Genomic DNA, 26,164 nt, shown 5'->3' with positions numbered 1-26,164 from the left:
ATATGATGCCCACCCTCACCACTGGGACCTCAAATGGAATCCTGATCACCCAGCTACATCTGTAGCAAGGGGGAGTTTGCTTTACTCTTCATAATCTGTGCTCTGCTCTAGAGAATGTTTCAATCTGTATACTGACATCATGATGATGCTGAGAACTGAGAAAAAGAAGAGCAGCTGCTGATGTCAGGAGCTTGCTTGGCATTTATAGGTAGACCTTGAGGTTGTTAGGAGCTGGTCTGATGCTTACAGCTGGGCCGTAATGTCTTCTGTTGGACTTAAGGACATCAACAATCCCACATAATACGGATATTAGATATGACCATTCAGAGGCTATGACAGAGTCAGGCAAAACAAGACTACTTTATAATTTTGTCCAATACAAAAACAAGGTCACCCTGCAACCCGCAAAATACCAAGTATCCACTTTCTCTCAGTTCTTAGTGTCACGTATGTAGAGTGACAGCTTCCTCTTTACCAAATACAGCTTTGGCCTTGCTCTAGCCTTCCCCTTCTTTAGATAAGAATTGCTCCTGCTTTCTGACAGCATCCAGCATTCACTCCAGAGTGAAACCTCCCCAAATAACCTAACCAGAGTTCAAATCCTATAGTAAATCCCATCTAACACCTTCTAATTGAGGCACTCCACGATTCCTATGGTGTGCAGTCTCTGTAACTGCAATGGGTAATAAACTCAACTTGTTCAACTACAGGTGTGTCCTTTGTAGTCTTTGGTTGAAGGGCATTGACAGAACTTAATTAAAATGCTTGAAGTATTGAGGATGGCAATTGATTGAATTTTTATATGAACAATTGTTCATATAAAATTCTGAACAACAGTTCGGAATTTCTAGTGAGTTGGACACTGAAATATCGTTTGGATTTACATGTGGGAGAAGGGCACTATAGAAGTCCTGGGTGGTGGGGAGGAGTTCAAAGAAGAGTGGATCCAGCTTGCTGCAGGATAAGATGCATTAGAGGCTGTAATAGGTAGTAAGGCTGAAAATGCTCATGGGGACACATGTGGGGAGAATGTAGATGCTAAGCAGTTTGGATTATGAAGACTTGCAGACATTTTGCATTATTGGGTATATACGAACTGATATGTATTTTAGACAGATTATTATCATAGTCTTCGGCATATATTACGGTCAAGAAAAGATGAAAAAATAGAGATCTTCTAGCAAGTACTAATAGAAGTGAAGGCTTGAACTTGTGCAGTGGGAATGAAAGGATGGGTTAAACGTTTATGTGAGGATCGGGGTTCAGTTGTCAATTGAATGCAGGGAACAAGGGTGCAAATGGAGTCAAAGGACCCCTCTGGGTAATTCAGAGAAAATGGGAAATGTGCATAAGGACCCTCTTTAGGGCTTGGCTACAGCAGGCCGAGCAAGATGGATGTGTCAGTAAATAGTTCTTACTTGGGACTGCAATGTGGGAACAAGGCTGAAACCAGGGGGAAAAAATATATAGAGTTCCCATTGTATGGATGCTAGAGAAAGTCATGGAAGCCATCAAGATAGGAGAGGGTGAGAGTGTAAAAAGAAAGGGGGAAAAATTGGAAGAGACTTGCAGAGTTCTTGTTTTGAGGCTGGAAGTAGTAGTGGCCACAGGAGAGGGCAGAGGACCCAGCAGTAAGTTGGGAGGTCGGGAGGTTGCAGGGTGAGGGCAGGACCCTGGGAGTCAGGAGAGGGAGGAGGATGAGAGGGCACTGCCCAGGGTGTGAGGAGCAGAGTCAGGCTCTGCTAGATGTCCAGACGCTAAGGTACCTTTCCTAAGCGTGCTTCCAAACTACAGCCACAGCCATTCTCCATCTTCATCTTCTCTGATTATAAGTTGTGGGGGCATTGAGGTAGAATTCGTGGTATTTGCCTTCTTTAGGCTTCTGACCTGAGAAATTAATACAAGGGGAGGAAGGACACTGCTGTTAAACCAAGGGCACTTGCTGGTGGAGCATGAAATTTTTATGAGGTTTCTGATATTACAAATCTATTCACAAGGCTGCTTTTTCACCTCACTTAAAATGGCTAATCCATATGTATGAAAGCATTAATGAACTGGTCTTTAATTATAAGGGATTTCTGCTCCCATCACTCCCTGACTTGCCCTCACAATTCAAATCATTCAGAACTCATTCTTGGCTGTACTAATGTTGAAAAGGTGTGAGATTTGCCTACTAAGAACAGGAGTTAGCAGAGTCTGTGAGGACAGCAGAAATCATTTTACGTCATCTTGCCTGGAATGAAAGTTGCAAATGGCAGCTGGTAACAACATAACGTCACTAACCTATGCATTTCTGAGGACAGCTCTTTTTGCAGCCCTGCCAGCACAATATCAGAACATTCTCATCAAGCTTATGGCCCTGGAGGGTCAGATGGGGACTTCCCTAATGCTATTTTGTAACAAAGCCATTGACTCTTATTTTGTTTTGTGGTTGAAAATTATGATGATCCAATCACTGTTTTCTTTCACTGTTGAGAATGTCTGCAAATCTGGATTTTAGAACTGAAATCCTGCATGCCTTGCCTTTCTTCCTTGGCTGGATGGAAAGGGGCCTGAGTTTAGCACTGAGAAGAGCTGAATTTAAGTCCCTGCTTTGCCTCCGAACACCTGTGCCATTGGCCTCTATCAGCATAACTTTTCTCTCCTTTAAAATGCAGACAAACATAACTGGCCCGTGAAGCTCAAATGAAATGATACAGATGGTCCTCCACCTTGAAATCTATAAAATGGTGGAGTATTAGCACAGACATTGGATATTCCATTACTTGGGAAAGACCATTGAGGACAATTTTACATTTGTGTTCTGATTCTTTTTATATGAGGTTCGAGGTTAGAGTTGGAATGGAGGTGAGATGAAATGGCCATAGTGGGCATTCTTGAATAATGGGTGCACATTCAACTTCTTGCAGGGTTAAGCAATTGCTTGCCTTGATGGTGGCTTTCTGTGACTCCAGTGATAACTATTTAAGTGCCAGGTGTTGGGCAAAGCTCTTTGACTGAGTTGGCTTTTCGAATCCCCCTGGTCCTTATGAAGTGGGATCATGGCTGTTGTCATTTCTCTGCCTGTGACGATACAGTCAGTTAAGGATGAAGCTACAACTTGAACCCAAGCAATCGGGACCTGCTGGAGCCTCCATTAGCTCAGAGTGAAGAGCAAATGGGGTCAAAAGTAGCCTTGACTCACCAAGGGTAAATAACTGACTGAAAAATTTGTCTCCTTTTAAAAATTTATATAAACTTATGAAGTGTAAGTATAATTTTGTTATATATATATATATATATATATATACACACACACAGACATACATATATATATATGTAAATGATGTAAATGGCCTAGTGGTGAAATCGGGGCTTTTAGGGTAGCCATTGCTCAAATAATGTACATCATACCCATTAAGTATTCTAACCAGATTTTTCCACTGGTAGCTCTGTTAATAGCCACTTCAAATTAACATATTAAATTGGGATTTGTCAGCCACATTGATTCAGCTCTGTTGACCCAGAGAGTGACTTCATCCCATCTGGCTTTGACTAGAGTAGCGTCCATCTATGAAAACTTACTGCATTTATAATAGACTGTGTGCCAAACACCTGACACTTATTTTCTCTTACCTGCCCCCAGTTGTAGTATTCCTATTCTTTTATTTAGGGATAAGGTAATGGAGGCATTGAGAGTTTAAACAACAGGAGGCAGAGGTGATATTTTAACTCCGATCCTCAGAAGCCTACCTGTGACACCCCAAGTTAGGTGCGAACCTGGGGTCTCACTTATGTTTGAACCAATCACAAGAACAAGGTTCCAGACTCCTCTGTCTCAGCACCACTCCTGAGATGGATCTCTAAGTGGATGCCTCAAAGCTTGGCATGGAAGGTGGCCTTCATTTTGGTCCAGTGGATGATACTTGACCAATAGATGCTTCTTACTTCCCCGCACAGAGAAGCACAACTCTGACTTCCAAGGGAATTGAACCGCATGTAGGTAGGGAGCCCCCTTCTTCTGTCTTTACTTCATTCTGTGGAACCAGCAATCCACTGCTTTGAAATTGATGCTGAGAACTACCTGTGACTGAAGCTTATGATTTTGTTTGACTTGATGCCTGCCAGATGCACCTAATTAAAGAAACTTCCTTTCCTGTGACTCAAATGAGAAATGCAGACATAACCACATGACAGCTATGCACCCTTCTGCCTAGGTAGTTTCTCTTGATTAGTGCTTTTCACTTCTGGAGTCCCCAGTGCCTACTAGCAATTTTTCTTACCACCTGATTCCCTGAAAACCTCCTGTATGGATGATTATATGTCATGGATTCCTTTGATGTTGTTTCTTTTCACCTGGCTCTGGTGATATTATAGTCCCTGAAATGTTCTTTCCTTTTCATATTTGACTTTTATTGTTTTTAGTTCTCTACTTTGAGATAGCTTTGATGTCCTGTTCCTTCAGTTGCGTGCCTTCCCACAAGACTGGCTTAGTGGAAATGATTTGCCATCAATGTCAATCATGGAGGACTGGAAACTCTATAACAATGTGCCATTATAGGTGATGTTTGAGATACATTGTGACTTATGGTCGTCTACTTCCCAAGTCCCAATTAGACCACCAATAAGGCGATGTGCTGCATGTCCTACTTTTTTCTGGACTTGTAGCCTTCAATGTGCATTTAAATTCTTTGTTGGTCTGGATTTATACAACAACCTGGGGACAATGCCCTGTATTTCTTCCATTGGTTTTCTATCAGGCCCGTTAATTTTCAGTTTGAAAGCACACTGTGAAAGTTGCTGCATTCACTGAATGCTTTTACAGAACAGAGTCAGTTTTAATGAAGATTCAGAGCTCTTAGGTTTGCCTGAAGCAGACTGATACATAACCTTTCCTTTAAATCCCAGAACATTGTCAACTCAAAGCGGGTATTGATTTTGCAAAACAGCTTGTCCTTTTCCATCTCACTCACATGCTTCTTTATGCAGTGCCTCAATGCTTTCTTTAAAATCCCATTTGAATAGCAGCCCCTGCCTTTTTATGTTTTGTTTGTTTGGTAGATTTTTCTCCATCCCTTTATTTTGGCCTGTGGGTATCATTGTGTGTGAGATGGGTCTCTCAAAGATAGCATACCATCGGGTTTTGCTTCTTTATCCAGCCTGCTACTCTGTGCCTTTTAATTGGGGTATGTAGTCCATTTACATTCAAGGTTAGTATTGATATGTGCAGATGTGATCCTGTCACCATGTTTTTAGTTGGTTATTGTGCAGACGTGCTTGTGTGACTGCTTTATAGTATCACTGGTTTATGTACTTACATGTGTTCTTGTAGTGGCTGGTAATTGTCTTTCCTTTCCATATTTAGCACTTCCTTCAGGACCTCTTGTAAAGCAGGTCTGGTGGTGACAAATTCTCTTAACATTTGCTCGTTCAAAAAGCGTCTTATTTCTCCTTTGCTGAAGAAGCATAGTTTGGCTGGACATGAAATTCTCGCTTAAAATTTTATTTCTTATGAATGTTGAATATAGGTCCCTAATCTCTTCTGGCTTGTAGGGTTTCTGTTGACAGGTCTGCTGTTAGCCTGATGGAGTTCACTTTGTAGGTGCCCTGCCCCTTCTCTCTGGCTGCCTTTAACATTTTTTTTTTTTTCATTTTTGACATCAGAGAATCTGATGACTATGTGTCTTGGGCATGGCCTTCTTGTGTAGTATTTCATAGGTATTCTCTGCATTTTCTGAATTTGGAAGACACATACATACACATATGTTCATCACAGCACTATTCAAATTAGCAAAGATACAGAATCAACCTAAATGCCCATCAATGGTAGACTGGATTTTTTAAAAAGTGGTACATATACACAATATAATACTGTGCAGTCATGAAAAAGCAGGGGATCATGTCTTTTGCAGTAACGAGCCAGAGGCCATTATCCTAAACAAACATACAGAAACAGAAAACTAAATATTTCATGTTCTCACTTATAAGTGGGAGCTAAACTTCGAGTACATATGGACACAAAGAAGGGAACAATAGATGCTGGATCCTGCTTGAGTGGGGAGGAGGATGAGGATCGAAAAACTACTTATTGGGTCCTATACTTATTACCTGGGTGAGAAAATAATCTGTACACCAAACTCCTGAGACATGTAATTTACTTATATGAAAAACCTGCATATGTATCCCTGAACCTAAAATAAAAGTTAAAAAAAGATCACAATCAAATGTTGTTAACTTGTTATACATATGTATATCTTTTACCAAACAATTTATGTTGTGAATAAACATATTCCCCAAATCATTAAAAAATTATAATCCCACTTGGTTTTATAGGAATTGCCTAAAGGGGTCCTCAGTTGGTTGGACTGAAGTCTTAGTGATATGTTGATAATTAAGAAGATCATGCTTCAGTTTTACTCTACCAGATGGTTTCTAATGCCTCAGATCAGAGTGAATGTCCTAGGTTCAATTCATTAGTAGGTGTTGCTTTTAGATTGGGTAAGCCCAACTAAAGTAGGTCTAAACTAAGGAATATGTAGTACCTAGTGGTACTATTTTGAGAAGACTCCTCTTTATTACTCCGTAAAAATACTTTTTTTTTTTTTTTTTAACCGGGTCTCTGATACCTAAAAGTTTATCTTTGTGGTTTTATTTATTTAAGTTAGACATTGTACCTGGCAATCAACCTTTGTGTTAGTTAGTCATTGCTGTGTAACAAAACACTCCAAGACTTAATGGCTTAAAAAAAACACTTATTGTTTGTGATTCTGTGGGTTGATAATTTTGGCAAGGCTTAGCTGGGATTTCTCTTCTCTACTCCATGTGCCCACTCATGCTTTTGTGGTCAGGTGGCAAGCCAGCTGGGGACTGCCGGGTCCTGGATGACCCCTCTTATATGGCTGGCAGTTAGCTGGAGTGATGGGGGCAACTGGGCCACATGTCTCTCTTCATTCAGCAGACCAGTCAGGGCTTCTTCCCATGATGGCAGGGTTCTGAAAGCAGTAACAGAACACGAGGTCCCATATGCATGCTCTTTTTACAGCTGCTTCTGTTGTTTGCCAATGTCCCGTTGGCATGAGCAAGTCACAGGTTTGAGCTTATAGACTCTGTTTCTTGATGGGAGGAGCTACACAGAACCTGTAGCTATTTTTTTTTCAATCTACCATAACCTTAAACCTAAATATGTGAAGAATGTGATGTGATGTGTATGTGTGTGTGCACGTGTGTGTATATATATGTAAATTATCTCTCTATGTGTAAGCAGATTTGAGGACAAAGAAAGTCAAAAAAGAAAAACAGTGTTTAGTCTTTGGTTGCTTGAAAAGAAATGGGGAGGCCCCTGAACTTGCCTACTCAAGTGATAAGGAATGTCTAGGAGAAAACTTCTTTACTTACCTCATAATTCCATATAGATTGAGCCTTGTTCCTGGCTTTATTTCAAAGAAGTTTCATTTTTCCCTTCAGGTTGTCAACCTATATATTCTCCTAGGATCTTAAGTCACCAAATAAAAACACACTTCTGATTTTTCACTGCTTTATCAACTCTTAAATGAACAAATGCTGTGTTTTTAGGCATCCTTAGTTTAATAAAGAAAGTTGGAACGGAATTCAGAATTTACTCATGTAATTGAGTTGTGATTCTGATTTATTTACATTTTGAAATTTTCTTTGCATCCAGGCTGAATTTCCGCATGAAATTCTTTAGCTGAAGTCCTGACGGTCAGCTTCAGCCCTTGTGCACTTGTAGCCCTTAGGGATAATGGCCAAGTGGAAGGTGTGTGGGTCTAAAGCTATTCTTAAAGGATTATGAGAAATTTCCTTGGTGTCTAACAATATTTAGGATTTAGTATATTTACTCGAGAATGGCAATGACTAATAGAAAGCTTAGAGGATGACATGATTGCATTGTGCCTGTGAATGTCCCCGGTGATGGGGGAATGAAAGTAAATACGGCCAGAAAGATAATTGTGGTCTGCATTGTGGACTCCGTATACCAAAATTTTCTGGAATAATCTCAATCACAGTATTTTGTTTTCCATCACACAAATACTTTGTTACCAAACTATGTATCTATGAGGCCACCTCTGATGTATAATTGGAAACAGCACAACTTTGTGAGATCATGGTTCCCAACTTTTGGTTTGTAAACATTGTTACCTTAGGTTGTCTATGCTTTCTTTTTTTCTTTCTTTCCTTTTTAAAGTAGAGCTTTTATATTTTATTCAAAGTATATTTTAAAAGATAAGTAATATAAATTACCTTTGGAGCAAATTCTCGGCAAGATAATTCTTAGGAATGCAAAAAGCTAATTCACAAATATCTAGTATATGATAGTCAATTTGTAACACATTTAATCTTTACAAAACTATAATATTATTTTTAATATTACCTACTGGTCTGTATGTTACTCAAAATCTTAATCTTGGTGCTGTATTAAATACTTTTAATGCTTTCCATTTTCTGATATTCCTTTCTGCAAAAATATTATTCCCATGGGTTAAGGAAGCTAGATCAGAGATGTGGGAAAAATTGCCCTCACGAATTTGAATTTGAACTTGTTTATCTTCATTCTGCTTAGGCATGTGTGACTCCTAGCCAGACAGTGAGGAACTAGAACACGTTGTGTCACCTCTATATCCTTATTACTTTCCCTCATTTTGGCCTTTCTTTTCCAGTTCATCATTTGCTGTCACTTTGGGATTCCTTTGTGTTGCTGTTTTCCCTTATGTAAACCTCGAGAGGAGGGCAGCTTCCTTTCGTCCACGTGCGGATGGATGGCTGCTAGATCATTTGACTATATGTTTCACTGTTGGTTTATTTATATGCCCATAGTTGGTACATGTTCTGACCATATGTTTTGCGGTTGGATTAGTTACACGCTTAGGAGATACCATGGCTGTCAAAATACAAAACCGGCTGGGCACGGTGGCTCACGCTTGTAATCCCTGCACTTTGGGAGGCCAAGGCGAATGGATCACAAGGTCAGGAGTTTGAGACCAGCCTGACCAACATGGTGAAACCCCGTCTCTCCTAAAAATACAAAAATTAGCCGGGTATGGTGGCAGGCACCTGTAATCCCAGCTACTCAGGAGGCTAAGGCAGGAGAATTGCTTGAACCCAGGAGGCGGAAGTTGCAGTGACCCTAGATTGCACCATTGCACTCCAGCCGGGGCGACAGAGTGAAGCTCCATCTCAAAACAAAAACAAAAACAAAAACAAACAAACAAACAAAAAACCCGCAAAAAAACCCATAACCACACCGTACGTAGCATTTCCCGTGGACAACCCCTACTATTCCTTGAATTTTTGAGAGTCAGAGATTGTGGGAGATGTTGTATACTTTCCTATTCTATAGCTTAGTGACTCTCAAACTTGAGTGCTCATCAGAATCACATTAGAGGGCTTCTTAAGTCATGGAGTTCCGGGCCCTACCCTTAGAGTGCCTGAATCAGTGGGTCGCATTTCTTTTTTTTCTTTTCTTTTTTTTTTTTTTTTGAGACGGAGTCTTGCTCTGTTGCCCAGGCTGGAGTGCAGTGGCACGATCTCGGCTCACTGCAAGCTCCGCCTCCCAGGTTCAAGCCATTCTCCTGCCTCAGCCTCCCGAGTAGCTGGGACTACAGGCGCACGCCACCGCGCCCGGCTAATTTTTTTGTATTTTTAGTAGAGATGGGGTTTCACAGTGTTAGCCAGGATGGTCTCGATCTCCTGACCTCGTGATCCACCCACCTCGGCCTCCCAAAGTGCTGGGATTACAGGCTTGAGCCACCGCGTCCGGCTATTCGCATTTCTAACAAGTTCCCAGGTGGTGTTGATGCTGCTGGTCTGGGGACCACACTGAAACCCAAGTGTGATGAATGCGGATACCTCAAATGAATGTCTATTAATAACTAAGAGGTCAACTAAATCAAATTTAACCAATTACTTGTGAAATAAATTAAAAGGAAATAAACACTTAGAAAAACTCTTCTGTACTTTTACACAGTTTAAAATTTCTCTTTGTTGATATACATACTTGTATAGAAATAGTTATCTAGGTTTTATTTTCTCTTCAAAGTGCCATGGTAGAGCCTTTATCTTTGATTTCCCCCCTCCCACCCATTTGTTGCCTTTGCTGGCCCCAGCTCCCATCTTTGTGCGTCCCATAATGAAAAACTTCTGGAATGTGAGAGTGTATGTCTACCTTTTCTTTTCTAAACTTCCTTATCATCTTCCTCACCTCAACTATAAACCAGCTATTTTTATGTGTTTATAAACATGCTAGATAATTAATTGAGGGCATGGGATTATTTTATTAAAATGCTTTTCTTACTGTTTATATGTAAACACACATAGCACAATAATCTTTAACTCAAATTATAAAATATTATTTTGTCATTATACTTAGTATTTAATCTTGGTGCTTTAATCATGGTATTACAAACATTTGTATTAAAAATATTTTAAATAAAAAGTTAGTAAGAAAAACAGGCCACTTTACAATGGATAATTTAAACTGTAGATACCATATGTTTGTAGGGGACATAATGGTGAATTTGCAAGCTGTAGAGAAATATTTGAATGTTATGTTTTATTATTAAAGGGAATGGGATTTCTTCTTTAAATGTAACCTGGCAGATTAATTTGCATCCTTCTGTACCATCTATTTCCTTTTGTAAAAGACATCTTTTTATTGCTCCTCTTTTGTTAAACTCCTGAGTAACTTTTTTTTTCCTTTTTCACTTGCCTAGATAGTAAGTAGAATCCACCCTCTAGTGGCCAAAAGCAACATTAAAAAAAAAAAAATAAGACATAAGACAATATCTAAAACATTGTGAAGAGATTGATTTTTCTCAGTGTGACTAGTTTGTAACCCAGTCCTGAAGGCAATTCCAAGAGAAGGCTTTCAGAAATGTTTAGATCAACATGGTTAGAAAGATTCCCCAGATGATGGACAAGTTTAAGGACAAAGGCCTTTAGACACCCAAGTGTTTCTGTTAAAGCAGGTTCACTGCCAAGTTCCCCTGGCTTCCAATGTCCTTCATAAGCACAGTCACAACCGAGCTGTCATCTTCCATATCGTCCCAGATTTTCTTAAATGTTTCTTGAGGGAGAATGCTAACCATTTTTTTTTTTTTTTTTTTTTTGAGACAGAGTCTCGCTCTGCCGCCCAGGCTGGAGTGCAGTGGCCCGATCTCAGCTCACTGCAAGCTCCGCCTCCCGGGTTCACGCCATTCTCCTGCCTCAGCCTCCCGAGTAGCTGGGACTACAGGCGCCCGCCACCTCGCCCGGCTAGTTTTTTGTATTTTTTAGTAGAGACGGGGTTTCACCGGGTTAGCCAGGATGGTCTCGATCTCCTGACCTTGTGATCCGCCTGTCTCGGCCTCCCAAAGTGCTGGGATTACAGGCTTGAGCCACCGCGCCCGGCCTAGGAGAATGCTAACCATTTTTAAGGAGTTAACTCAGGATAGTGGTCCTTTGGTTTTTACCATATATTTAAGAACTGTTTCCTTTCCAAATATAAATTAATTATGATTTACGCTCAATACATCTACAGAAGTTACAGAATTTTTAACATCTTCAAAATTTTCTTTTCTACATATTAAAAAGTGTAATTCTTCTTTTAAAAAGCAATTTCTTTACTGACACTGCATTTATTATGATGTCTGTTCCCTGCATCTCAGAAAATCTCCTCTAATAAGCCTACTCGGTTCCCTTTATAGGCTATGGGAAATGTTCTTATCTTGCCACTGAAAAAATCTTTTAAAAAGTTAGGATTTTTCTAATATTACCTGTTTTCCTTACCGCCAATCAAGGGTTAAACATAAAGAATGGTCATCATTTCCCTTGTAATCAGTGGCATGATTTAGAGTTGTGATACTACAAATAAAATACCCATAAAGCATGTGTATTAGTCAAGGGTCTCTAGAGGCACAGAATTAATGGAATACACACACACACACACACACACACACACACACACACACACACACACACACTAAGTATTAAGTCGCAAGATCACAAGGTCGCACAATAGGCCGTCTGCAGGCTGAGGAGCAAGGAGAGCCAGTCCGAGTTCCAAAACTGAAGAACTTGGAGTCTGATGTTCGAGGGCAGGAAGCATCGAGCACGGGAGAAAGATGTAGGCTGGGAGGCTAGGTCAGAGTCTCTCTTTTCACGTTTTTCTGCCTGCTGATATTCTAGTCGTACTGGCAGCTGATTAGATGGTGCCCACCCACATTAAGGGTGGATCTGCCTTCCCCAACCCACTGACTCAAATGTTAACCTCCTTTGGCAACACCCTCACAGACACACCTAGAATCAATACTTTGTATTCTTTGATCCAGTCAAGTTGACAGTCAGTATTAACCATCAGTTCATCAGTATTAACCATCACAGCATGGATGATATTATCCCCTTATATCACACAGTAGCGTATCTCTGTTACGGAAAATTAAAAAGCATGAATATACATATTTAAATTTATGAAAGAACCCCTTAACAAAACAATTGTCAATTTTGGAAAATGTTTTTCCAGGCCTTTTAATGCATGTTTGTGTAAAACAGGCTCTGGTAAAGAAAAGAACTCTTCCGTATTTATATATGCAAAGGTTATTTGGCCCTCTGATTCCATTTTTCTAGCGAGTTCAATTTACCCAGTTTGATCAAGCATCTTCTATATTCATCAGCCTGTGTGCTAAGGAAATGAGAGGAGAACAGCCTGTTGTTAAAGAGAAAATGCAGAGTTTGGAATCAAATACTGAGCAGTGAGTCGAAGTTTTACTGCCAAGCAGGAAACCAGATCCGGCCCTGAGGTTAATCTCAGGGGATGGGGCTATGAAAAGGAAAAAGGGTAGGTTTTTAAAAGCCAAACATAAACAGGCTGTTTCGTATTGGAAAAATTTAGATCTTCGAGTTCCTGGGTAGTGAAATCTGGGCTAATCAGCCAGACACCATGTCAGTGCTGAGCTGGTGCTATCTCTAGTAAGCTGACCATGTGAAACAATGACTCAGAGTAATGGCGTCCTTAAGGGCTATGGTGATTAGGGCCTTTGCTGTGTCTGCAAGGTGAGCACCTATTTCAGAAGTATGGCACCCAGGTTGTCTTTTTAAATCATGTTTGCATCACAGGCCAGGTGGCCACACGTTACATCATGACGTGCTTATGCCAGGCTTTGTGCTTGATGCTTCCCTTGTGTTACCACCTCATGTGCAGTGCCAGGCCCATGTTCCCCTAAGGGGGGGCAGAAACCCCTCCTTTTATAAGTATCCTTTGTTGCCACAAGTGCCCATGAGTGGCCTTGATGGAAGATGTGACACACTGGCACTGAGCTGCAGCTGTATGCCGGATGGTCCAGTGATCCCCATCTAGAAATACTCTCAACACTGAGTTACAAAAAGTACTTCATAAAAAGGAAATGATGTCAAATACATTTTATTTTCATAAAGGAGGCAAGAATATGTATTTTACTTAGGAAGCAAGAATCCTGCTGTGTGCCATTGTCTCTCAAACTCTCACATTGTACCCCCAGCTCCCATATGCTCCGCCATCTTGGTGAGCCTCCAAGGGCAGTGCTCAAGGTGATTACGCCAGCTGGAGGCATCACTCTGCAGGGGCCCACAACATTTCTAACAGGGACCTTGCTAGCTGCTCAGTGTCATTCCATCACGTTTTGGACCAGTTTTTCTTTCTATTTTATCTTTTTGGGCTTTTCTCTTTCTGTGTCTCTTTCTCTGTCTCTTTTCTCTCTCCGTCTCGATACCTCTAGGTCTCTCTTTTGCTCTTCCTCTCTCCCCCTCCCATGCTCCCCTGATCCTGCTCTCTCTTTTTCTGCCCTCCCTCCACCTCTGACTTCTTGTGTCTTCTTACATGAGGTCTTTCTTTCTTAACTACAGTACAAACGAACTCCTCAGCAACTACTTCAGTGCTTGGCAATATAGTCAGATTTCAGCAAATACTCATTAAAATGAACTGTTTTTTGTTTTTTTTTTTCCCCAAATCACTTCTGTTTTTCTGGGAGAAACTATCGATTCTTTTTGTTCAATTAAGGTCTGCTCCTCCTGGAATATGGTTCCCTTCCATTCCATTCCCCTCCCCAGCCCCTTCCTTCTAATGAGATTCTGTTGTATTTCAAAATTCCTAGAAGAGAAATTGGCCCGTAGAAGGGGATTCAATAAATGTCAATTCCTGCACTCCTCTGAAAGAAATTGCAGTATGTCTGGATAAAATAAGCCAGGAACCTGGGCCTCCCCTTCCACCTCTCCTTCCTTCTCACCCTTCACATTCTATTCATTACCAGGTATTTCTATTTACTGTTTAAATGGCTCTTGACATTTATGTTCCACATGGCCCTGACACCACTCTCATCCCAACCATGATTTCCCGAGATGATTGCAGCAGCCTCTTCACTGATTTCTCCGCATTGATTCTTGCAGGTCTTATCCCCGTTCTCCGAAGGGTAGCTGGAGCAATCTCTCTGAAATGCAAATCTGATTTTTTATCCACCCACCACCCACATTAAAGATACCACCAGGCCTGACACCTGCCTGTTTCTTTTTTTTTTTTTTTTTTTGAGATGGAGTCTTGCTCTGTCACCCAGGCTGGAATGCAGTGATGAGATCCTGGCTCACTGCAACCTCCACCTCCCAGGTTCAAGCAATTCTCCTGCCTCAGCCTCCCAAGTAGCTGGGACTACAGGCACATGTCACCACGCCCGGCTGATTTTTGCATTTTTAGTAGAGATAAGATTTCACCATGTTGGTCAGGCTGGTCTCAAACTCCTGACCTCGTGATCTGTCCGCCTCAGTCTCCCAAAGTGCTGGGATTACAGGCATGAGCCACCGTGCCTGGCCTGGTGTTCTTATTTCTTCTCTGCCCTTTGCTCTATGGTGGACTCCAACCCATGTCCAGAAGAAATCACAAGCCATGTCCCCTCCACCATGGGTCTTTTGCACCCACAGCTTTTCCTGCCTTGAATTTTCTCATCATTCTTCTGCACACCCCTCCCTTTTGGCTCACTCTCCCCTCATCCGGCCAGCCTCCCTGGGGCAAGGTCAGCTCTCCTGCATCTCCTCCCTCCCGGAACACCAGGCCCCTCATTGCTAATACTTCCGAGTTATGATTTTCCATTGACTTGAATGATTGATTGATGTTTTTCCCCTCATAAGCGCCCCCGTAAAGGCACTATATGTTTTTACTCACCAGATAGCCCCAGTGACTAGCACAGTGCCTGACATATAGCAGGAATTGAATAACTATTTGTTGACTTAAAGAATGAATAGATCGAGGAGGCAAATATGAGAAACAGAGAATTACCAACCTTCCCCATGTGGCTATTAAAGCCAGAGAGCCTCTGCACTGAGGGAGAATATAAACTCATGGTGTGAACAGTGAGGATATGATTTAGAGCTGGCTCTTTGTCATCCATCCCTTTGGAAGCCCAGGGAGGGAGGTGGAAATTTGTAGATGGCTCAATAACATAAATAATAAGGAGGTTTTACAGTCAAAAACTTTAATTTAGCCTCTCTCTTTAGTCCTTTCAATTTAATGTTAACAAAAATCACAGCAAGTGGATATATTGACTGATTTCGGTCTTTTGACATTTATTTTCTTTTCTGGCTGAGGTGCCATGAGCAATAAAAGGATAAGAAATTAGAGATTAAAGAAATAAGTAACATCCGCAGCTACTGTCCTCCACACACTAACGAATGTTTTGCATTGACTTACACAAGTTCCTCCATGTTCACAAATATTTTCTGGCTTTATTGTATGTGTTGTGTGTGTGTGACAGAAGCATGATTACTCAGTGAAAACCTGCACAGGTATCAATACCAGCAGGTTCGTTTAAACAAGAGCATCTGAACACTTAATAGGATTAATGTGAGCCCAGATTCTTGCCTCTGTTTTTATTTCTGTTCTTTAATCGATTTCTATTATGAACCTGCCAGCAACAAGAGAGGCTAAGGGAGATAGATGCACACACACACACACACACACACACACATACATGCACCCACACCTTTATTTCAAGGTTCCCTTGAAATAAAGCTCTACACAGCAAGATGAATGCATACTGTCCCACATTCCAGGGCGCCGAAGGGCTTTATGACCACCAGTGAGTTTAGCCAGAATTTGAAAGCTCACAATCATATTAATGTAATAGGATTATTTTATCTGTGTCCCACTTTTTTTTTTTTTCTTTTTTTTTCTTTTTTTTTGAGACTGAGTCTTGCTCTGTCACCCAGGCTGGAGTGCAGTGGTGCAATCTCGGCTCACAGCAAGCTCTGCCTCCCGGGTTCAGGCCATTCTCCTGCCTCAGCCTCCTGAGTAGCTGGGATTAGAGGTGCCCGCCACCATGCCCGGCTAATTTTTTTGTATTTTTAGTAGAGATGGGGTTTCACTGTGTTAGCCAGAATGGTCTGGACCTCCTGACCTCGTGATCCACCCATCGCAGCCTCTCAAAGTGTTGGGATTACAGGCGTGAGCCACTGCGCCGGGCCCCTATATCTTTAACGACTATGGGTGAGGTGGAATAGTTGATCTCCCAGGAACTGGCCTAGCCTTGAATCAGAAAGTCATGGGTTTTCACATTTTATCCACTGGCGCTGAAGAAGGGAAAACATCCTCTGAATTGTGACGCATCATTAAGGGAACCACTCTTCACAGCCCTGCACTCGCTTCAGCCTGACTATGAAGTAAAAACAAAAGCCCCAGACACCTTAAATTTACCCTTGCCTTGAATTCAGCCTGCACGAGGGGAGTGAGTGGCATGTCCTCCCTGTGGTTGTCCTGATCACAGCCCCGTGGTCTGCGAAGGTCCTGTTTGCCTGAGGCAGCAGGAAGCACGAATCGCCCTCCAGAGGTGATACTCACAGATGAGTCGCTGGGAATTTGTTGCACGAAGTGTGAAAGCCGTCTGGCTGCAGCTCGAATCTTACAATTTTGGAGATTTTTGAGTGTGATGAGGGATGGGCGAGGGGAGGGAAAGTACTCCTGTGAGCAAACACAGTGTGGAGCCAGAGCCGGTGGGTCCTGGATTGATGTTTAAATGCTGTCTTGAGACAGTATTGAGAGGGAAGACCGTGCAAGGCCATGGAAGGCCTTGCCTTTTACTGGGGAGAGTAGGAATTGAGTGACTCTTGAGACCTTTGTGCAGCAGTGTCCTGTTCTGGAGCAGGTCAGGGTCTGTGGGGTGGAATTTGGGCTCCACCGTACCTTTGCTGAGCTGCTCAAGGCTGTAGGGCTGTGGTCTTTTCATCTGAAAAATAGGAAGAGCACTAGCTAGAAACCAGCTTCACCACATGGCTTGAGGCTTCATAGGGGCACAGAGGGGAGTCCCAATCCAAGGGCACAGCATTCAACAGGGTTCTCGTTAGCTCAAAAATCACCAGGCAGGGTCTTCCTTCTTACTCCCCTCTATCCCATTCACTTGCTATGAGCCAGTCCCAGATAAACCCAGGGCCTGTTTCCTTCTGTGGGATAGCAGTGCTGGAGAGAGTCACCCCATGGACTGTGTTATGTCAAACCCACAAGGGCAGAAGCCCCCCTCGGTATTGTCCAGAAATCCTTTTGCTCTAATGAATGAACTCTCACTCCTCACAATTTGAAACCCACATGTCCTCAAATCTCTTCAAGTTGCTTTCATTTTATAAAAAGGATCTAGGACAGTAGTTCTCAAAAGGGATTTTTGTCTTCCAGGGGACATATGACAATGACTGGGGACATTTTTGATCAATACAACTGGGAAGGATGGTGTTATTGGAATCTAGTGTGTAGAGGTCAGGAATGCGGCTCAACATTCTACAGTGCACAGGGAAGCTCCCAGCAATTATGATCTGGTCCAAAATACCAACAGTCTCGTGACTGAGAAACTCAGATTCTAGTTGCTAAGGACTAAATTAGGCCCCCCACTCAATTCATATGTTGAAGTTGTAACCTCCAATGTCTTTGGAGATAGAGCCTTTACAAAGGTAATTAAGGTTCAATGAGATTGTAAGGGTAGGGCTGTAATACAATCACACTGATGTCCTTATGAGAAGCAGAAGGACACCAGGAGCACTCACACACAGAGAAAAGGACACGTGAGGTCTCACAGAGAAGGCGGCCATCTGAAAGCCAAGGGGAGAGGCCTCAGGGGAAACCATACCTGTTGAGACCTTGACCATGGACTTCTAGCCTCCAAAACTCTGGGAAAATAAGTTTTTGTTTAATTCAACCAGTGCTATAGTGTTTTCATGAGAGCCCTAATAAACTAACACACTAGACAATGAGTTTGGAGACAACATGAGAAAGAAGGAAGAACACAAAGGATTGACTACGTGACCTTGGGCAAATTTCTTTACCTCTCTAACTCTTAATTCCTCATCTATAAATTGGGACGAGTCATGCCCACCACCTTGGGTTTTTATGAGAATTAAACAAATTAACACACCTAAAGGACCTGACACAAGGCAGATGCCACTAACTTGCTACTACACTGGGCGCTCCATACAGGTGGAGACCCCATTCTTTAGCTTTGTATGCAGTACCCAGGGCACCTGGAAGGTGCTGGAGCACCATAGAAACATTTTAAAAGTGCATCCAATCAATCAATAACATTTTGGGTGCTTATTCAACAATTTTACTTGTGTAGCCTTTTCTGAAACAGATATCACAGGTACAGCTGTGAACACTGCATTTGCAGACTCTTCCCTCAAGCTTATCCTGTAGTGGAAGAAGAGACATGATAATCAGTACAGAACTACAGTAAAAATAGGATTTCAGACAGTTACAAATACTATGATGGAAATCAGCTGAGTGTCATGATGAGTTGCTGGTGGGAAGAGCTGCTGTACATAGCATTGTCAGAAAACTATCGGAGGAAGTGATTTTTGTTGATGTTTTTGCTTTATGGATACAGATATTCTTTATTGGAGATTTACATTCCACTAGAGCTGTTGTTCTTGTGAAGTGGTTTTCTAAAATGATAAATAACTCTTGGTACAATCTTCTCTTGGTTTATCCAGTAGTACATTTTATGAAAACTCCGTATATCTTTTTTTTTTTTTTTTTTTTTTTTTTGAGATGTAGTCTCGCTCTGTCTCCCAGGCTGGAGTACAGTGGCACAATCTGGGTGCACCACAACCTCTGCCTCACAGGTTCCAGTGATTCATATGCCACAGCCTCCCAAGTAGCTAGGATTACAGGTGCCCGCCACCACGCCTGGCTACTTTTTGTATTTTTAGTAGAGATGGGTTTCACCATGTTGGTCAGGCTGGTCTTGAACTCCTGACTTCAAGTGATCCACCTGCCTCAGCCTCCAAAAGTGCTGGGATTACAGGTGTGAGCCACTGTGACAGGCTCAAAACTCAGTATATCTTAAAATGGTGCTATACATATAAAGAAGTTAGGTTTTAATTTTCACCTACATGAAGGTCCAGTGGAACAGTCCGATGTTGTGAAGAATGAGGAGGAATTCCTTGTTGTGGAAGAATATCCAGGGCATTGCAATGTTTAATATCTTTGCCCCCTCCCACCCTCCTAAATTCCAGTAGAACCCTCCAATCATTGCGATGAGGATCACTCCCACCCCTAATTTCCTTAAACACCCTCTAAGGACTAGCACAGCCACCATTAAGAGCAATGGTTTTGAGGGTGTTCGTTGACCTCCTCATCTTCTAGTCCAGTGGTCATTCTTGCTCATTTGAGCCTCTGACACTGCTAACCCACCTTCCTTGACATCCTTTCATCCTCTGGCTTCCATGACACTGTATGCCTTGGGCTTTTCTCCGCCTTTTTGCCCAATCCTTGTCCAGTGTCCTGATCTGGGTCTTTGTTCTCCACCTGCCCATCTGGTCTGACTTTGACCCCTTCTTTTTTCCCTTCCATTTTCTTCTTTAATGAAAACTTCAAAACCACTTCCAGGTGACTAATTCCCAAAGTGCTTTTTCTAAGCCATTTACACACATACTTCCAACTGCCACTTGGACCTGCCCAAGTGTGCCCAATCTAAACACGTCCAAAGTTCAACTGGTCTTCTTCTAAGCCTGTTTTTCCTCCTCTAAGCCTATTTTTCCTTTGGTGGTACCTCTTGGTGATAATGACTTCATCCACTCACTCAGCTAAACATGGCAGCCATCTCCACTGCTCTTTCTCACTCCCCCATCTGGTTGGTTGCTGTGCCCTGTCAATCTGAAAGAAACAATGGGAACTGATTATTCCAGAGCAAATCATGCAAAGATGGGAGCAATGCTGATAAAGATCAGTGCCTTGGAAGGGGCCACTCTAATCCCACCCTTTGATCTTTTATTTTATTTTTAAAAATTCTTTGGACTAGCCTATTTTTTTTTTCCAGACCCTGGGCATGCTGCCCTGAGCTAATTTGTTTGCCCGAATTAATTATCAGCAGGGGGTGACAGCCTCATTTTCACAGAAGCCCTCTCTTCTGGAAGGAGTACCTTTTTGTTCCAACCGTCCGATTGAGGCTGCTTGGCACTGAGTACAAAGGGTGCCTTGACATTTCCATGAAGACATTTAAATGTTACCGTCTCTGAAGAAACAGTTTTAGAATATGAAAACTTTATCTTTTTTCCCCCCAAGGAAGAAAAACATCACCAGCTTAATTATCTCTGTAAAATAACTTCCTCATTTGCTTTTCATATTGCTAGTATAAAAAGATAATGATACTGTTTTCAAAAATGGAAACAATTATAGATGATCTTGCAAAACTTGCTTGTTTGATTTTTGTCTATTTAAATACCACCTCAATTCAGAGGTCAAAGAGGCATGCAGGGTTGTGGTTATATATTACCCTTCCATGTTGATTGTTAAAAGATCTCCTAGTAGGGCAAATGCAATTGAAAACGTGCTGCTGGTGATTGTACTCCATAGTAACCTCAAAAAGGTTCTTATATTAGGAGAAGCAAAAGACACTTAACTCTTTACACATACATGGATATATATGTATATATTTTTACCTCTCCCACTCTCTCTCTTTCCATATATATACACATATATATTTCATGTTGTATTTTTTTACCACTATATATATATATATTTTATGTTGTGTATTTTTTACCCACTATATATATAGTAGGTAAAATATAGATATAGATATAGGTATATAGATAGGGGTAAAATACATGTATGTAATAGTGGTTAAAAAATATATATGTATTTAATAATACATATATATTTATATATATAGTGGTAAAAAACACAGAATTAAACGTACCTCCCTAACAAATGTTTAAGTATACATTACAGTATTATTTACCATACACACACTGTTTACCAGGCGATATCTAGAACTTACTCATCTTGCATAATGTCTTGCATAATTAAACAGCAGCTCTCCATTTTTCCCCTTCCACAGACCCTGGCAATCACCATCATTCTGCTTTCTGCTTCTGTGAGTTTGACTATTTTAAAAATACATCATATAGGTGGAACCATATAGTATTTGTCCTTCTGTGACTGGCTTATTTCATGTAATGTAATGTCCTGAAGGTTCATCCATATTGCAGCACATGACAAGATTTTCTTCCTTTTGAAGGCTGAATAATATTCCATTGTATTACGTACCACTGTTGCTTGAGCTGTCCATTCTTCTGTCGATGGACATCAAGTTGCTTCTACTTCTTGGCTATTGTGAATGATGCTGCAATGAACATGGGAGTGCTAGTATCTCCTCCAGATCCTGTTTTCGATTCTTTTGGTTGAGTACCCAGCAATGGAATTGCTGGATCATGTGGTAGTTCTATTTTTTATTTTTTGAGGAACCACTATAGTTTTTCACAGCAGCTGTACCATTTTACCTTCCTACCAACAGTGCACAAAGGTTCCAATTTCTTCAAATCTGCCCCAACACTTGTTATTTTCTGTTTTTGTTTGTTTGTTTTGTTGTTTTTTTTTTATAATGGCCATCCTAACAGGTGTGAAGTGATATCCTGTTATGATTTTAATTTGCATTTCCCTGATTATTAGTGATGTTGGTTAGTGATGTTATTTTCATATGCCTGTTGGCCATTTGTATTATTTTGTACCATACATGACTGCCAACTCAAAATGGACTAAAAACTTAAACGTAAGACCTGGGAGTATGAAACTTCTGGAAGAAAACATAGGGGAAAAAACTTCATAACGTTGGCCTTGGGAATGACTTCTTGGATGTGATATCCAAGGTACAGGCAACAAAAGCACAAATACAAAAGTGGTACTTCAAACTTAAAAGCTTCTACATAACAAAGGAAACAATCAACAGCGTGAAAAGGCAACCTATGGAATGGGAGAAAATATTTGCAAACAGTACATTTGATAAGGGGTTAATATACAAAACTCTTGTTAAAAGAAAGAGCTTTCATTGAATCTAAATCAGGAATCAGCAAACTTGTTCTGCAAAGGGCCAGATAGTAAATGTTTAGGCTTTGCAGGCCATATAGTCTCTGTTGCAACCACTCAGTCCTTTGTTGTCGTGTGAAAACAGCCATAGACAATATGTAAATGCATGACTGTGGCTGTGTCCCAATAAAACTTTATTTGCAAAAACAGGCTGGGATAGATTTGATCCGTGGGCCATAGTTTGCTGACCCCCTGGTCTAGAACAGAGTTTCTCAACCTGGCTGTACTGTTATTTTTTCTGGATAGTCTTGTCGTGGGAGGCTGTCCCGGGCAGCCTCCTGTAGGACTGTAGGATCCTTAGCAGCACTCTTGACTCTACCTCCTAGATGCCAGCAGCAACCCCTCCCCGTACCTCCAGTTGTGACAAGGAAAAATGTCTCCAAACATTTTCAAATGTCCTTTGGGGGACAAAACTGCTGCTAGTTGAGTACCTCTTATCTATATGATGGAAATAATCTAATAAAGGATAATAGAAAGATTTCCCTAAAGTTACAAAAAGTAGGGTAACATACTGCTTTTCAGAAGAATTGAAAACTATAGTATATTTGTCTTAGGTAGGTCAAGGGCTCCTCAAAGGGGCCATTATCACAACCTAAATTTGGAAAGCTTTTCAAAAACAACTGAAATGACAACATATTTGAAAAGTGCTCTGTTAATAATGCGGATATGAGCTTAACCTACTTTTATGATAGGCACAAGAAACAAAACAGTTCAACATATTAGCATGTTCTAATGGGACTTCCTGAGTTTGAGAGTTGGTTGTGAGTTGGAAAGGCTAGGGAAAAGCTAGTAGTTCTAATTCCTACTTTGGTAAGGGTTTATTTTTTCTGCTTATCTGAATTCAGAACGAACACGGGCAGTGTGACTTTTGAAAACACTCATATGTTTTTCATTGTTTGGACAGGGCCGGACAAAAATGGCCTGGTTTCACTGCAAATTGGCAGTAACACATGTTTTCAAAAGTTGAAAACTGCATAACCCTCATGAGTGAATCTCAAAGAATGTTGTTTTCTTGTCCTTTAGAATAAACACCTGTTTTGCAAATAGGAGGGTAAAATCCATCTTTATCAAGAAATTGTGGGTTTATTTTTTCTTCACTCGCATTATGATTTATTTAGTAATTTAAACATTTAGGTACAATTTAAAATGCTATACTTTATATGATCATATCTTTAAACAAGCAATAACAACAAAAATACTCTCATATTTCATCAAGAATTTCAGTTAAGCATTTTGAGCTCATTTTCTTTTCTGACTTGAAAAGGAAATACAGATATATTTTTCTAATGTGGTTCTCACACTTTTTGTTTTGTTCTCTCTTTTTTTTTTTTTTTTTTTTGAGATGGAGTTTTGCTCTTGTCGCCCAGGCTAGAGTGCAGTGGTGCAATCTTGGCTCACTGCAACCTCTGCCTTCTGGGTTCAAGTGATTCTCCTGCCTCATTCTACTGAGTAGCTGAGATTACAGGTGCCCGCCACCATGTCTGGCTAATTTTTTGTGTTTTCAGTAGAGACAGAGTTTCACTATGTTGGCCAGGCTGATCTCGAACTCCTGAGCTCAAGTGATCCACCTGCCTCAGTATCCCCAAGTGCTGGGATTACAGGCATGAGCCACCGCACCGAGCCAGGTTCTCACTCTTGAAGGGAGTTGTTTGCTCCTCCCCTGCTGTAAGTTCTGCTCACTCACTATCTCCAATGGCTGCAGCAGACACACTCAGTGACTGGATCACCCTAACACCAGCACCGTTGGACGCACTATGATGAAAATGTCATTGGATAAATGAAATCACTTCTTTTATACTTGGGATCATGAAAAAGTGTGATAAGAACAGGCTCTTTCTTCATAGCCTTCCCCCAAATCCACCTTTCAGCTTTACCCCAAGAGATCTAGCTCCTGAAATCCCATCTGTTTGTGCCATACTTTCTAATGAATACCCCCAACTGCCTTCCTTTCTGGCTGGTCCCGCGTGGGTTGTAAATGGGATGCATTTGACAGCAGGCCTTTCTCTCTGTCCCTCAGGTTACCACGGCCTCTACTGTGAGGAGGAATATAACGAGTGCCTCTCTGCTCCATGCCTGAACGCAGCCACCTGCAGGGACCTCGTTAATGGCTATGAGTGTGTGTGCCTGGCAGAATACAAAGGTGAGAGGCTGCCTGGCCTTCCTGTGCCAGGAAGGCTCTAAATGACATCATGTATTTTTCAGTGTAAATGCATAAACCTCTAATTGGACCATGAATTGTTCAGAATAAAAATCAAATGCTGAAGCTGGCATGATTAATGGGTCCAAGGAGACCAATTTGCAAGCCTCTGGTTTCTTTCTGATGGACTGAGAAACAACCGTCTCTCCTGTCCTATTCTTCGTGGATCCTCGCTCTCTTTTTTGTTGAATGTGTAAAAAGCTGAAAACAAAAAGTAATATTAAGATGGACTGTCAGACATAGGTCAGAGACCATGGGTGTGAAAAATGTGGAAGAGGAAGGATGCTGCCCTGTAAAGCTTCTTATGCAGAGATAGAATGCTGTGCTTTCTTGGAGAGGAGGCAGGCGGAGTCCCATGCATTGGCACATACGTTAAGCTTATTAAAAACAGGCGACATTGACAGATTGTTTCTAATGGGTGGACCCCGTTCTAACCCCTAATGTGCATAGCTCACTAAATCCCCCCAAAAACCTTATGAGGTGGATAGTAATGCTCTCCCCCTATAGCCCTGATCAGCATGGTTCCTAAAGCCCTTTCTCCCAGCGTCTCCGTTGGCCTCTGGCCACGTTTTGTGGATGGCAAGGCTTCCTGGAGCCCACATACCCTCAGACGGCCCTGTTCCAGGAGAGCCTATTTATCAGCTGTTGCACACATTTCTCTAAGCCGTAACTTCAGGGCCGGGTTTAGATTTTGGAATGCTTTTGTGGGCTCTATTTATAACCATTTCACTTAACTGCTTGCTCCTATTGCTGCTTGCTTGATGCCATCCACCTGCCTGGAGACCTTACGTTGCCCTCACCGTTGCTTCTCTTTGGATGAACCGACCTTTATTAGTAACCATTTTGGCAAGTCTCATGGCCTTATGGGCTACACTGAAAACTTGATTAAGCTCCTGGATAAACGGGCTGAGGCTGGGCCAAGTCTTGACTTTGTGTTCCACAGATCTGATGCTTCTTTTGGAGTATGACGTTCGGTTAGAACCAAACTCCACTAACATCTACCAGGACACAACAGCAGATGTGCTGGCTTCATTCTCAGGCTTCTCAGTTCTGGGTCTATCTATCTATTACCTTTCTCTCTACATATCTTCAACCTCCTTCCCCCTTCCTCCTTGCCATGTCTATAAATGTTTTCATGGATTTCTTACTCTGAACAAATGAAGATTCTAGGAAGATGGCAGCTCACATTGACATTCAATATTCCTTATCCCTCCTGACTCTCTGGTAGGGATGGCTCAGTAAGGTAGATGACCCTGGATGGGGTCATCTGAAGATTTGGGGTCTTAAGAAACGGTATGTGTGCTAGGAGCCTTTGCTTACAACAAGAACAAGGGATGAGGGCTCCAGAGAGAACTGATGACTCAATGAACAGACGAGTCCAAAGAATCCTTCATCTTGTAGAGAGGAAGTACATGCTGTAATTGTGCTGCATCTGACCCTAGGAGGCAGAGGGGTATATTGATCTGATGGATACGGGCTGCCCTTTAAGGAAATTGCACAGTAGGCTGAGCTGCCCCCCACCCCGCCGCTTTTTTGTGGCCTTGAGAACACCAAACTGGGAGGCCTCTCTCAGCCTCATGCCTTAGTACACAGGACCCCAGTGGCTGCCCATCCAGCACTGAAGGGGAATGTGT

General features: G+C 41.6%; 1 protein-coding gene across 5 annotated transcripts in view; it reads left to right on the top strand.

Annotated features, from left to right (window-relative positions):
- Positions 1-26,164, top strand: part of LOC105473962 (delta/notch like EGF repeat containing) — a 363,113-nt gene that overhangs the window by 277,598 nt on the left and 59,351 nt on the right. For all 5 annotated transcript variants that reach the window (XM_011728232.2, XM_071073494.1, XM_011728235.2 and 2 more), the window contains one exon: positions 24,351-24,473. In XM_011728232.2, coding sequence (XP_011726534.2) covers positions 24,351-24,473 — 123 coding nt within the window. The remainder of the gene's footprint in view (positions 1-24,350; positions 24,474-26,164) is intronic.

Source organism: Macaca nemestrina, chromosome 11 (assembly GCF_043159975.1).
Source record: "Macaca nemestrina isolate mMacNem1 chromosome 11, mMacNem.hap1, whole genome shotgun sequence".
NCBI lineage: Eukaryota > Metazoa > Chordata > Mammalia > Primates > Cercopithecidae > Macaca > Macaca nemestrina.
Note: the sequence above shows the minus strand (reverse complement) of the source record. Positions and strands in the feature narration are given on the sequence as shown.